The sequence below is a fragment of the Schistocerca gregaria genome, chromosome 6 (genome assembly GCF_023897955.1).
Source record: "Schistocerca gregaria isolate iqSchGreg1 chromosome 6, iqSchGreg1.2, whole genome shotgun sequence".
Lineage (NCBI taxonomy): Eukaryota > Metazoa > Arthropoda > Insecta > Orthoptera > Acrididae > Schistocerca > Schistocerca gregaria.
This window is the reverse complement of record NC_064925.1, coordinates 312,224,180-312,239,145: the sequence shown is the minus strand read 5'-3', so window position 1 is coordinate 312,239,145 and position 14,966 is coordinate 312,224,180. Positions and strand designations below refer to the sequence as shown.

Here is a 14,966-nt window from a genome sequence, read left to right as displayed (position 1 = left end):
CTCTGGTGAGTTGGAAACTGCAAACGAAAGAACTGAACAGTTCCAAAGAGTAGCAAAAATGATAAACCTATAAATCTCGTATGATAAAGCTATTTATGTCATTCATCAAAGACGCCTCCATACACTATCAAGTTGGGATAGAGTTTAAGAGAAAAAGTTCATAATTTCAGTACTATTCATAAATGTGCTATTTGCTTTTATGTGAGTCACGCTGGTAATTTTAAAAGCAATGGATGCTATTTTTTTAAGTATATGCGGTAGCCTGACACTTTTCCCAGCAGATAATGAACCCCTGATGTCGATTCCCAACATCTTTAACTGACTGTGTGTGTGTGTGTGTGTGTGTGTGTGTGTGTGTGTGTGTGTGTGTGTGTGTCAGAGGGGGGGGGGGGGGGGAGCACATGTACAAATTTATAAAGAAGATCCTACCCCTAGCCTAACACAGAAAGAAGGTTGGAAGCTGACTATGGTATAATTTTAAACACACTCTTACAACTTACTGATACAAAAGGAAAAAAATATCATCTTCAAAATAAATAACTGGTTCATCACAAGAGGAATATCAAAAGAATAGAGAGCTCCGTGCATCTAGGGGAAATAACAGAAGAATGGATGGGAGACAGTCATCATTTAAAGAGTACATGACAAATATATGAATCTGTATCTGCTAAGTACTGCAATAGTAAGAAAGTGCTGTAAAGGTCTAATTTAAAACGTGTAGATACAACTAACAAATTAGACTGAGTTGGTAGAAACAATAGACATGATTGGAGAGGTACAGATGACATTAAAAACAAGTGATAGAGACGCTCCAAAACTCTTTCATCCAAATATGAATGGGTGGAAGAACTGGCTTAGATCTACTAAATATCTGCATTAAAAGACTTGAGTGACAGCTGATAAAGATTCATGGATTAAACAAGAAAGAGTAAAGAAAACGAAAGAAGAGAGATCATAGTTTTTGGTTATTTATGAAGATTGGATGATGCACGACTAATAATAAAATTACAAGCTCCTTCAACAAATGGAAAATGAAGCTAAAATGATTCTGGGAAGCGAGAACCAGTCTTTTTAATTTAGGAGTGGAGGAAGAAGATTTATTGAGCAGAAATAAAACAATGGAAAGTCCAGGATGGAATAATAACAACATGAAAATGACAGATTGCTACTCACACCATACAGTGTTGAGTCACAGATAGGCACAACAAGAAAAACTGCTGCAAATATTCCGCTTTTGGACTACGTCCTCCATCAGGAGTAGAAACACACACACACACACACACACACACAAATATCCATGCAAGCACAACTCGTACATACACGACCACTGTCTCTGGCCACTGAGGCCAGACTGTGAGCAACTGAGCATGATAGGGGAAGCAATCTGGGTGGTGAGGATAAGGAGAAGACTGGGGCGGGGAGGGGGAAGGATAATAGGGTACGGGTGGGGGACAGTAAAGAATGGCTTGTGGGAACACGCAGGGACGTGGTTGGGACAGGGTAGGGCAGCTAGACAAAATCAGGAGGTTAGACCGGGGAAGAGGAAGGAGGAAAGAAATGGAGGGGAAAAAGACTGTGGGTGTGTTGGTAGAATAGAAGCCTGCAGAGCACTGGCATGGGAGCAGGGATGGAGATAGGTGGGCGACAAGCGGAGGCTACCGAAGGATTCAGAGGATGCACGACAGATTCCCCTGCCTCTGATGAGATAGGTGATGCTTGTGACTGGACTGGAGTAAGTGGTGGTGGGAAGAAGTATGGGATCAGTCTTGCATCTAGGTAGTCACAAAACCCTGGTGGAGAATGTGATTCAGTTGCTCCAGTCCTAGTAGTACTGAGTCATAATGGGCATGCTCTTTTGTGGTGACAGTAGAACCCTGGAAGGTGGTGGGTGGCTGGAGAGATAAGGCACAGGAGATCTGTTTCTCTAGAAAGTTGGAATGGTAATTTTGGTCCGTGGTCAGCCAAGGACTCAGTAAGACCCATGGTATATTTGGAGAGGGACTTCTTGTATTACAGATGCGATGGCCACCAGCGGCTGGGCTGCATTGAGGGAACTTCTTGGTATGGAATAGCTGGCAGCTGTCATGCAGAAGTATTTGTGGCAGTTGGTAGGTTTGATATGGATGGAGTTAATGATGTAAACATCTTTGAGGCAGAGGTCAACATCGAAGAAGGTGGTTTACTGGGTTGAGGAGGACCAGGTGAAGTGAATGGGGGTGAAGGTATTGACATTCTGGAGGAATGTAGATACTGTGTTCTCACCCTTGATCCAGATCATGAAGATGCCATCAATGAATCTGTACCAGATGAGGGGTTTGGGATTCAGGGTGGTGAGGAAAGGTTCCCTCTAGATGGCCTTTGTATAGGTTGTAGTGCTTTGAGAATTTCTGCGTAAATTCTAGAACCACTTGGCCTTCCTCCATCTTGAACACACGATATTTTAAATAGAAGTGTGTGTGTGTGTGTGTGTGTGTGTGTGTGTGTGTGTGTGTGTGTGTGTGTGTGAGAGAGAGAGAGAGAGAGAGAGAGAGAGAGAGAGAGAGAGAGAGAGAGAAATCCGACCTACTGCGCATTGCATGTTTGTTTTGTTAGGGACAAATGAAGAAATGAGGTTAGACTTTCAAGTAATTCATGTGTTGCACTTGCTAGAAGCAAGACATATTCATAAATTATGAGTGGTTCTTAAACCGACTTGCTTATGAGTGTTAATTTAATGCGTTTCTAAAGCTCAAAATACGAGTGAAATATGAGAAGACGAAGATATTTACAAGTGAAATGCAAGAATTTTATTCTGCTTAATCCAATACATCATTAACTGGTGAAAACAAAGTTTGTATATTTACTCCACACGTTCTATTGTAAAAGAATGTTAGAGTGTGGCGACCAGTGAAAAGGACTAGATAAAACGGGAATTTTGAGAAGAATTCGAAGAAGATATGATGTGTTGCCACAGCAACTGGATATAACAAGACAAGAGAACTGTTTCGTGTTATTGGATTATGTTCAAAAACCAAATGGAAAAATTTGAGGATGCAACGAAAGAGAAGATGTGAGGAAATAGTAACGGTAAAAGAACAGAAAGAAGACCTGACGTATTAGACTAAGAAGAGATATGACGAGAATAATTCAATTAAGAAGATCCAGTGGGGGAGTATATAGCTCTCAGACACATTGCGGAAACAACATGTGACGCCACTGACACCAGTTGCGGTTCACTGGTGCTGACCTGCTTCCACAGCTGCCTACCAACGCCAATGCTGACACCAACATCTGATGCCGTCGACTTGCTCACTTGCCATCACATCCGCTTACCTACATTGCAAGACTTTCAAACAAAATTTGTGGACTCGGGCGGAGTCATATATCCCCCAAGGACATTAACATTATTAGCTAATGGGTGGAGTGGTGACCATCAGGTCCCGAGTTGTTTTTGGTGTTTCTTCTGTAATAGTTTTCCTGCGCCGAATTCCCCCAAACTCAAACTGCTCTATCCTCCCATACTTACAGGTACTGGTAAAAAACTTACCAGTGAGAATTTGTTATTACGTCACTCAAAATAGCTCCTAGTAAGTGATTTACTTGTTCCAATCATTTAGACTACTAACCTCTAACACTCTATGAATTTCTGATTGTGTTGTCCTCGGTTGCGAGAGAAACATACCAGCTAGCACTTGTTATTACATCATCCAAAATTGCTCCTGATAAGAGATTTTCTTGTTCCAGTCAGATGTCTTGGCTTTGCTCAGCTGCAGCATGAGGCAGAGAACTGCACACATGTTGTTTCCTATCTCAGTCATTTGGCACGGCCTTGGGACAGGATATATTAGGTGCCTGGTCAGTTCTTATCTCCCTCATTCATGGGAATACTATTCTCGCGCAGAATGTAATATAGTCACGCCAGCTTTTGCCTTTTTGCTCTACACAACATTTCCATCCTCGCTGAATTGGCCTTAGGACAACTGCATTATTCTTTAACAGATGTAGCACCATAGTTGGTCCAGAGTCCAAATTTATATTTCTTAACGCATATTTGTCTTAAAGAATTGAAGTGAATATTACGTTAGCAGAACATATTATATTGGATGAATAATTAAATAACGATGATACTGTAGCATATAATGTTCTATTTTGTATATAATATTTTATACGTTTTATGCGATGTGATGTAGAGGGAGGGTTTGTATAGTTTATGAAAGGGGTGGGTAGTGTAAATAAGAGCATGATTTACACCAACAAATAAATCATGGCTAACACAGAACACACTTCACACCTTTCAAACAACCCTTGCAAACAAGTGTGACTGGTTCTTCACCATTTGCCATTTCCATAGGGTTGCTAATATTTTCTTCGGGAGCCTCAAGGGTTAAGGTGGGAATGTCCGTTCTGTAGGAGATGATTTAACACCATACCTCCTCCGCCTTCTCACTCAAATACCAGCGGGTTAGGGATCCTGGGGAAGGGAGTGGGTGGGAAGGGTTTCCTGTCTTTGGGGCTGTTTTCTTTCTCTTTTTCGATGAAGCAAACATTTTTTCCTTTCTTACTTCTCTTTTGAGGACCTAACTATTTTTCCCCTCTTTCCATATTCATATAATTCTATTGCAGAAGTCCTTCCTAGTCTCTGTGGTTTCCAATAAGAAGGCCGAAGAATCAGAACACACAAGCACACTTACAGGTATACACACAAAGAAATACGAATACACAAACAATGGAAAATCTAGGATGGAATGTAACAACACCAGAGAAGGAAATTTGCTACTCACCATATAGCGGAGATGCTGAGTCTTAATAGCCACAATAAAAAAATTCACACAATTATAGCTTTTAGCTATTAAGGCCTTTGTCAGCAGTGGACAGACACACACACACACACACACACACACACACACACACACACACACACACACACACACAACTGCACACATGTCTGCAGTCTCAGAGAGCTGGTTCAGCCTTAATGGCCGAAAGCTAAAATTGTGTGAATCTTTTTATTGTGCCTATCACGACTCAGCAGCTCAGAAAAACTATGATCTTACAACGAGTATACATAATGAGGAAGCATGAGCAATGAAGGAGTAAATTGTGATGCTCATTTGAGAAAAGTCAGTGTAGCGAATACTCAGATAAATTAATAAATAGCAGGATAGGAGGGCTTGAACAAAATAGGAAGACATAGAATCTATCATGAATTGAATAATGTGTATACATAGTATCTACTAAGATTGTAGAAGCTGAAAAGTAGAGGAGGACACTAGGGTATTAAATGAGATGCTAAGAAATGAGAGTGAAGTGTAAAATATATTTTTATTTTACCAGGAAATATCTAATTATAGTGTACATAAAGATGTATAATAGGGCAACAAACCGTGAGGCCTACTCATACAGGATAAGGGGGACGTACTCGCCATTTGCTAAGGATATAAGGCAAGACTACCTACACAGAGAGAGGATGACCTGTGGCCTGATGAACAGGGCTGTATTATAAAGGGGCATACCTACCAGAATGGAGGGAGAAAGTGAACTTATAGGGTCAACCCACATGTAAGGAACCGGTACTGATCCTATGGGAAAAGGACAGTATCTGACAAAAGTCACACATGTAATAGGAATTATTCTGTTAAGTTTCAATTCTATATATCACTAGCATTATTATGTTTTACGTGAATTTACAAGTGTCGAAAAGAACACCCATTGGCCCAGAGTTCCCTCCACACTACAAACTACTATAAATAATGATACTAGAACGTACTATGGAAAAATAGTACAAGGAATTAGGACAAAAAATAAAGTACTCAAGTGTCATGAACATCTGGAGCTTACAATTGGAAACTAAAGGTTTAATGCTCACGATTCCTAGACATAAGAAAATCAACTCCAACATTGATTGAAATGTTCATATTTTATAATTAAAGTAAAATGAAAAAATAAGAACTAGCTAAATAACAAAGAAGGGGTTTCACAGTTATGAAAAGAACAAGGTATACTATTGAAATATAAATTGGTATTACACGTGATATAAATGTACATAATGACTGTATGGTCCGCAGTTCGTCGTCCTGTGGTAGCATTCTTGCTTCCCAGGCATGGGGTCCCGGATTCAATTCCTAGTGGGGTCAGGGATTTTTCCTGCCTCAAGATGGCTGAGTGTCGTCGTCGTCGTCGTCGTTGTCGTCATCATCATCATCATCATTATCCATCCCCATTATGGTCAGAGGAAGGCAATGGCAAACCACCACCTCTAGAACCTTGCCTAGTACAGTGGTGCGGGTCTCCCACATCATCCCCTATGCTCTTTGGTGTATGGGACATCATCATCATCATCATCATCATCATCAACTGTATATAATATATCGCGTGTTCGATCCGAGGGGGGGGGGGGAATATGTAGTGCTTCAACAATTTCCGCCTAAATTCTAGAACCACCTAGCCTTCCTCAGTCTCGAACACACGATATTTTAAATAGAAGTGTGAGAGAGATGAATCCGACCTACTGCAGATTGCATGTTTGTGTGTGCAGGTCTAAAAACAGTCATGAGCAAAATGTGGATGTGGTGACCGAACGGCGGCCAACAAATACCTGATGTGCGACCAATAGTGTTTCAGTGCATGTGTAGAGAAGAACAAGGAGTGTTTATGTATTATTCTGTGCTTTAAGTGACTGTGATGAATGTTAAGGACAAATTAAGAAATGAGGTTAGACTTTCAAGTAATTCATGTGTGGACTTGCTAAAAGCAAGACATGTTCATAAATTATGTGATTGTTAAACCAACACTATTTTAAATGTATTTAATTGAGTCTAATGCAAGACGAATAGGTTGACTTGCAAACTTTCGAATATTTATGTGAGAAATGGTGAATTTGTTCTTTGTGGAAGTTGAAATATACCAAAACTAAGCTAATATCCACTTATTTCACAATTGGGGGGGATGTGGGGTGAGTGATAGAGAGAGAGAGAGAGAGAGAGAGAGAGAGAGAGAGAGAGAGAGAGAGAGAGAGAGAGAGGGGGGGGGGGGGGTAAATTCCCTTATCAGCTTTATTCTTCAGAGTAGTAGTTTTTGGAGAGCGACGTAGCCGACTATACAGAGAGAAAGATCGGCTGTGCATACCAAGTAAGTCAACTTATATGAGAACGGTGTGAAGTTGGCAAATCAGCTCCACATCTATTCCTGTCGTCTAAAGTGTTAGAAGGTTGTCATAGGACGATGCCATGTAGGTGCCCATTACCACACCACAGATCTGTTTGTAGGTGATGCATTCAATTGAGAAGTAACTGTGGGTGAGGATGTAGTTAGTTGTGGTAATCAGAATGGAGGTTGTAGGTTTAGAATCAGCTGGGTGTTTGGGAAGGTAGTGTTCAATAGCAGCAAGGCCATGGGCATTAGGGATGTTAGTGTAACGGGAGATGGCATCAACAGAGATGAGCAAGGTGCTGTGCTATGCTGTGAAGGAATAGGAACTGTGGAAAGTCAGTGTAGGAAATGATTGGAGTCATTTATACAGGAGGAAAGGTTACAGGTAGTAGGCTGAAGATGTTGGTCCATGAGAGCAGAGATTCTTTCAGTGAGGCCACAGTAACTGAACACAAAGGGGGTTCTGGGTGGTTAGGTTTATGGGCTTTAGGAAGCATTTAGAAGGTAGGAGTGCAGGGAGTAGTAGGCATGAAGGGAAATTAGACTCAGGGGAGAGGTTCTGGAATGTGCCTAAGGATCTGAGGAGAGACTACAAATCCTGTTGGATTTCTGGAATAGGGTCACTGGCAGGTTTTGTAGATGGACAAATCTGACAACTGATGGAGTGCATCCACTAGGTAATCTCAGTAGTTCACTTTTTAGGTGGTGAATTGAAGTTATTTTCGTAGTTGTATGGTGAGCTTCCATGCTGAGGGATTTAGCAAAAGATGGTGAGGCACGGTTTGATGTTACAAAATTGTGTAGTGGGATGGATCACGGCTGGATGGAGAAGCGAACTGAGTCAGGCAGCATTCAACATTGGTTTTGGGTTGTGTCTGATTGGTAGAGTTGGTGGCGAAAAAGTATTTCCACTGCAGGGCCCATGAGAAGGGGAAAAGGTCTTTACTCTGCATGGCCCAAGAGAAGGAGAAAAGGTCTTTAACAAGTAAGCCTGATTGAATTTGGGAGTGGGTAGACAGCGGGGCCTTCGAAAGAGACTAATACTTCCGTGATACAAAGGCTTTTGGAGGAAAGATTCATGACTCTGTTTTGGGTCTGTTTGGGTTCTGGATTCTGTATGATGGTGGGAGGGAGATCCTGTGGATGTGGTAAATGTAGTAGGGTTTGTCAGTTATGAGGGGAAATGGAGGGAGGGGTTGGAGGTGGTTGTTTAGGTGATGGATAGTGTTAGTGCCAGGTGGAAGTAGGTGGTAACAGGTTGGAAAGATTTATGATGTAGTGTTGTACATGCTACTTAAGTTCTTGGAGGGCAAGAGTTGTTGTGTGTGAGATGGGAACAGGGAATGTAGAATTGCAAAACAGAAGAATTTGACAGATGGACAGGAGGTACTGCAAGGAGGCTTGGGCCTGATTTTCATTGTTTTGTAGCACTAAGTTGGTGAGGGAGGTGGTCATTGTGAAATGAGGGGTTGCAGCCCGATATGGTTAATTTGTGGGTAAGGCTGTTGGGGGGAGGGGGTTTCAAAGAACCAGGCAATAACATAGGAACAGGATGCATGATTGGGTTCTAACTACAAATAAGGAAACTTCTACATTGGTGCAGGTGGAAGGAGAATAAACATGCATAAAAATAAGTAAATTACCTAAAAAGTTAAAACTCAAAAAAATTCAAAATATGTGGAAATATATCTGAAAACAAAAATGATGTAACTTACCAAACGAAAGCATTGGTATGTTGATAGACACACAAATAAAACACAAAACACACTCAGAATGTGTGTGTGTGTGTGTGTGTGTGTGTGTGTGTGTGTGTGTGTGTGTGTGCGCGCGTCCTTTTCCCCCCCTAAGGTAAGTCTTTCCGCTCCCGGGATTGGAATGACTCTTTACTCTCTCCCTTGAAACCCACATCCTTTCGTCTTTCCCTCTCCTTCCCTCTTTTCTGATGAAGCAACCGTGGGTTGCGAAAGTCTGAATTTTGTGTGTGTTTGTGTGTGTGTGTGTGTGTGTGTGTGTGTGTGTGTGTGTGTGTGTGTGTGTGTGTGTGTGTGTTTATCAACATACCAACACTTTCGTTTGGTAAGTTACATCATCTTTGCTTTTAGATATATTTTTCCCATGTGGAATGTTTCCCTCTATTAAAATATGTGGAAAGATTGACAAACAGAACGGAATGAGTGAAGTATGGGGAAAGAAGGTGAAACACGACGGAGCAGGGCTAACAAAGGCAAAAACAAACTCAAATTTACGAGAAAACACAAGATGATAAAAAATGTGGGATGCACGTCAGTGAGGTGATATGTAAAAGGAAGAGAGAGACCATATGTATTATGTACGGTCAGTACGTGCGTACTGGAATAAGAGAAGAGAAAAGGGGGGGGGGGGGGGGGGAAGGGAGGAGTTGGGTGGTTGGCAGGACAAGGACAGGAAGGTAAAAAACACGCTAAAATATCCATCACAAAGATACAGGATTAATTGTGTCAGTGGGAGTGATGTGGGATAGAAGATGCTGCATCAACTATCAGCATGGTCATGTAGCCATGTGTTGTGAGCGGACAAGAGGATTATGGTGACTGATGTAATTCTAAACTATTGTGTACAGTTTTTTTTACCCTGTGTACAAAGCGTTCATGACTAAAGTGGAAATTTCAAAATGCTGTAGAAAGAGAAGCACCGCTCAGAACGACATCAAATTTGAGGAGCATATTATTAACTCCCACCACACATGAGACACATTGTGTTCCTCAGTTTGCATCAAGACACCCACTATGACTGTCTCCATGAAAGATTGTGTGCTGCTTGTAAAGCTCTTTTACTAGAACGGTGCCTGTGTGCCAGTAGCCCTTGCAGAAGTTCCAGACACTCAAGTGCATGAGAAAAGGCATTGGTCTAATGTCTGCGAAGTGCCTGGAGAAAATGATTACAGAATTTGAAAAGACAGGTTCTTTTGAAATGCAATGTGGCAGAGGGAGGAAATCAGTTGATTCGACATCCATCAAAGATGTGGCCACAGCATTGCACTTAGGGTCAAGTGATTGTGTGTAAACATGCTGTGCATGGGGGACTGCCCGAACAATGGACATGCCTGAAAGAATGGTACATAAAATTTTATGAAACATATAGACACAGCCCATTTCCATCTCCAAGGACATATCAATATGCATAACTGCAGAACATGAGCAAAACAAAATTCATATGCACATCAACCAGCACCACTTCAATCTGAAAACAGGACTGTGTGGTGTCAGTTGATTGCAACATTTATCGTAGGGCTGTAGTTTTTTGAGGAGATAAGTCCTGTTGCCTGTACCATCACTGGTAAATGCCATGTGAGTCTTTTGCACACTAATATCATTCCAACCCTTCAACTGGGTAGGATCATTTTTATGCAAGATGGTGCTCCTCTGCACACTGCACAGACAGTGAAGTGGCTGCTGCAGAGGTATTTCGAAAATGCTAGAAAACAGCCTGGCCACCCAGACCACCTGATAATCTGTGTGACCTTTGGTTGTGTGTTAAACAAAGATGTTATCTTCCATGCTTCAATTACGGACGTACCTGAATTGAAGGCAAGCTATGTGCACCACATTTGGAACATGACCTCCAAGATACTCTGATCTCTTGTGGTACATGTTGTTTCTCAATTTCAACTTGTGTCAGAAAACAGTGCATACCATATTGGACACACAGAATGAAATTTTTACTCTGCAGCGGACTGTGTGCTGATAAGAAACTTCCTGGCAGATTAAAACTGTGTGTGGACCGAGACTCGAACTTGGGACCTTTGCCTTTTGCGGGTACACAGTTTTAATCTGCCAGGTAGATTCATATCGGCGCACAATCTGCTGCAGAGTGAAAATTTCATTCTGGAAACATCCCTCGGGTTGTGGCAAAGCCATGTCTCTGCAATATCCTTTCCTGCAAGAGTGCTAGTTCTGCAAGTTTCACAGGAGAGCTTCTGTGAAGTTTGGAAGGTATCAGATGAGGTACTGGCGGAAGTACAGCTGTGAGGACAGGTCGTGAGTCGTTCTTGGGTAGCTCAGACAGTAGAGCACTTGCTCACAGAAGGTAAAAATCTACATCTACATGGTTACTCTGTAATTCACACTTAAGTGCCTGGCTGAGTTCATCAAACCATTTTCATACTACTACTCTACCATTCCCATGGCAAAAAGGAACACCTAAATCTTTCCATTCAAGCTCCGATTTCTCTTATTTTATTATGATTATCATTTCTCCCTACGTAGGTGGGTGTCAACAAAATATTTTCATATTCGGAAGAGAAAGTTGGTGATTGAAATTTCATGAATACATCTTGCCGCAAAGAAAACTGCCTTTGTTTCAGTGACTGCCACCCAACTCCCATATCATATCAATGACACTCTCGCCCCTACTCCACGATAACAAGAGACAAGCTGCACTTCTTTGGACTTTTTTGATGTCCTCCGTCAATCCTACCTGGTAAGGATCCCACACCATGCAGCAATATTCCAGCAGAGGACAGACAAGTGTAATGTAGTCTGTCTCTTTAGTGGTTTGTTGCAACTTCTAAGTGTTCTGCCAACAAAGCACAGTCTGTTTTGCCTTCCCCACAATATTATCTATGTAGTCTTTCCAATTTAAGTTGCTCGTAATTGTAATTCCTATGTATTTAATCGAATTGACAGCTCTTAGATTTGTGCAATTTATCATATACCCAAGATACCGAGTTTCAGTCTTGGTCTGCAGACAGTTTTAATCTCCCAGTAAGTTTCATATTGAACATGTCTTGGGTCAATCTCATGATAATTAGAAACTGATGCCAGTGTGCTTTTTATGCAGTTTCTGGCCCCAGGGAAATTAAAAATCCGATGTGGCACAATCTTGCTGTGGTAGATTAGCTTACCTAACAAACAGTGCCACAACTGTTGACTGCTGAATTTTTACAGTCATGCACATCGAACAATACAGATGGTGTACTATGCAAATCAAAGCATATGCATCATACTGTGATTCATCTGTCATTTGTAGTCAACCCCATTTATGTTATGACGCTCACACTGTCAGCTAACGGTAAAAGTCTGTTAAATTTTTGTTGCTACATGATGTTTCTCCACATGACAATGATATGCTGTTCAAATTTGTCTTCACTCTGAGAACTGGTTCTCTTTCTAAAATGTTTCAAAACTGTAACTTTAATTATGGACAACTAGTATAAGGGTAGATGGTGAAGACAGGACATGGTGCAAAATACTGAAGAATGTCAAATGAGGAAGAACCCAAGTTAATTTATAATGGGAAAAAAGATACATTTTTAGGTATCTAATGAGACCAACAACTTCCCAACTATACAACAATACCTTGTGCTGTAGGTATTATGTCATGTTCATCAGTACAATAATAAATTGTAAGAGAGAATGAAAAAGTTTGCTTAATGCCAGTGATATTTTCATTTGTAATTACCTTTGCTTTGTAGATGATGTTAGCTGGTACATTGTTTTGCTTGTAGCAATTTAAGCTGTGTTATTATGCCCCTACTTAACCCCAACTCAGAAGTTGTGATATTTAAAAAAACAGCCAAATATTTGTGGCAACCATTATAAATAATATTACTGCTTGTTTCACTCCATGCAATTACAGCTGTACTATTAAGTCCCAACCTAAATACACACTCAGATCGTGACACATTCATTAAAACAAAAATGTCAAAATAATTGATACCCAAGATTATAACAGTGAGCAAATCTCATTCACTACCATTTACTATCACTTGATTGGCTATGACCAATGATAATGAACTGCTGATAGCAGTATGCTATGGAAAGTTGCTACTACCACAAATGCTTTAGCTGAGACTGTCCTGCAAACAAATACTTTGACCTATAACAAACATTTTGCACGTACTGTGTTTCTTTTACAAATTACATTCTCCAAAACTTAAACATATCATATGACTAAATTTTTCTGCTGGTGAACATGGAGGATCTCCATTGTTAAGGGATTGAGCTTCAATCCCCCCTCTAACCTCGCGACTGTTGGTTACAGAAATGTTACCACCTTCTAAAAGACCGAGTAGTTCTGTGTGTAAGTTATTGCCAACAACAAACCAATTGATTAAAAACAGATGCAAAACAAATATGTCTAATGGAGAAGTGAAGAACATGATATGCTACTATCAGCTGATGGAATACATACCTCATCCCGTGTGAGTTCCAAGCCTTCCAAAACTTTGTTTAAATGAATCTCCTGAATTGGCATTTTCCGTGCTTCACTGAAGGTCATCCGTCGTAATAAAATGTTTGATCCAAATGTCAAAGCATCCATGTCTTCAGTTGCTGTCGCATACACTTTACCTGCTTTCACAAGGGCTGCACACTGTGCTTCAGCTTCACAAGGTGCCTAAAACCCAACCCAGTGACTAAGACGAGAATATGAGAATATATTCTTGCATATGCGAAACACCAGTTTACGAACAGTTCATAATAAATAGGTAGATACTATAGAGGTGTACACACACACACACACACACACACACACACACACACACACACACACACACACACACACACACAAAACTACGTTCATACAGATCCGTAATATTAGATCTGAAATCAAACAAATGCTGTGAGTTTCTTCATCAACATAAATAACTAACCGAAATGAAATTCATCAATCATTCCATCATCATCATCATCATCATCATCATCATCATCATCAACAACAACAACAACAACAAGTAGAAAGCCTCTGTTGAACACTGACAGATACGGGCACTGAAGGCAAAGAACGATAATATATGAAATGCTACCCAAAATATCCGAGAATTTCATAGTAACAATCAGAAAACTATGCTTATATCTATATGTACATTTTGTAAACAACCGCAAGGTGCATTACAGAGGGTATGTCTCACTGTATCAGTCATTCGGGTTTCTTCCTGTTCAATTCACATATGGAGTGCAGGAAGACTGATTGACTGAATGCCACTGTGCCTGCAGTAATAAATCCCATCTTATCCTCATGATCCCTATGTGAGGATATGTAGGGATTATACACACATCAAAAAACAGTTTTGTGTCATCTCTGTTCCGAGAGTTCCAGAACCTGTACAGAAAATTGGAATAGATATCAACATAAACATCATTTCCACCCTTTTCACTGCTCATGAAAACCACACATTGCATGTTGTACCACCACACAGGGAGAACAGGTGGTGGTCCAGATTGTTGTACACAATGGTACCTCTAATACCCAGTAGCATGACCTTTTGCATTGATGCTTGCCGGTATTCGTCATGGCATACTATCCACAAGTTCATCAAGGCACTGCTGGTCCAGATTGTCCCCCTTCTCAACAGCGATTCGGCGTAGATCCCTCAGAGCAGTTGGTGGGGTCACATCATCCATGAACAGCCCTTTTTAATCAATCCCAGGCATGTTCGATAGGGTTCATGTCTGGAGAACATGCTGGCCATTCTACTTGAGCGATGTCGTTATCCTCAAGGAAGTCATTCACAAGATGTGCATGATGGGGGCATGAATCGTCGTCCATGAAGACGAATGCCTCACCAATATTGCCGATATGGTTGCACTATCAGTCAGAGGATGGCATTCACGTATCGTACAGCCATTACTGCGCATTCCATTACCATCAGTGGCGTACATCAGCCCCACATAATGCCACCCCAAAACAGCAGGGAACATCCGCCTTGCTGCACTCACTGGACAGTGTGTCTAAGGCGTTCAGCCTGACCGGGTTGCCTCCAAACAAATCTGTAACGATCATCTGGTTGAAGGCATACGCGACAATCATCGGCGAAGAGAATGTGATGCCAAATCTGAGCAGTCCATTCAGCACATTGT

General features: G+C 41.1%; 1 protein-coding gene across 2 annotated transcripts in view; it reads right to left on the bottom strand.

Annotated features, from left to right (window-relative positions):
- Positions 1 to 14,966, bottom strand: part of LOC126278386 (flap endonuclease 1) — a 77,210-nt gene that overhangs the window by 38,853 nt on the left and 23,391 nt on the right. For both annotated transcript variants that reach the window (XM_049978478.1, XM_049978479.1), the window contains exon 5: positions 13,300 to 13,503. In XM_049978478.1, coding sequence (XP_049834435.1) covers positions 13,300 to 13,503 — 204 coding nt within the window. The remainder of the gene's footprint in view (positions 1 to 13,299; positions 13,504 to 14,966) is intronic.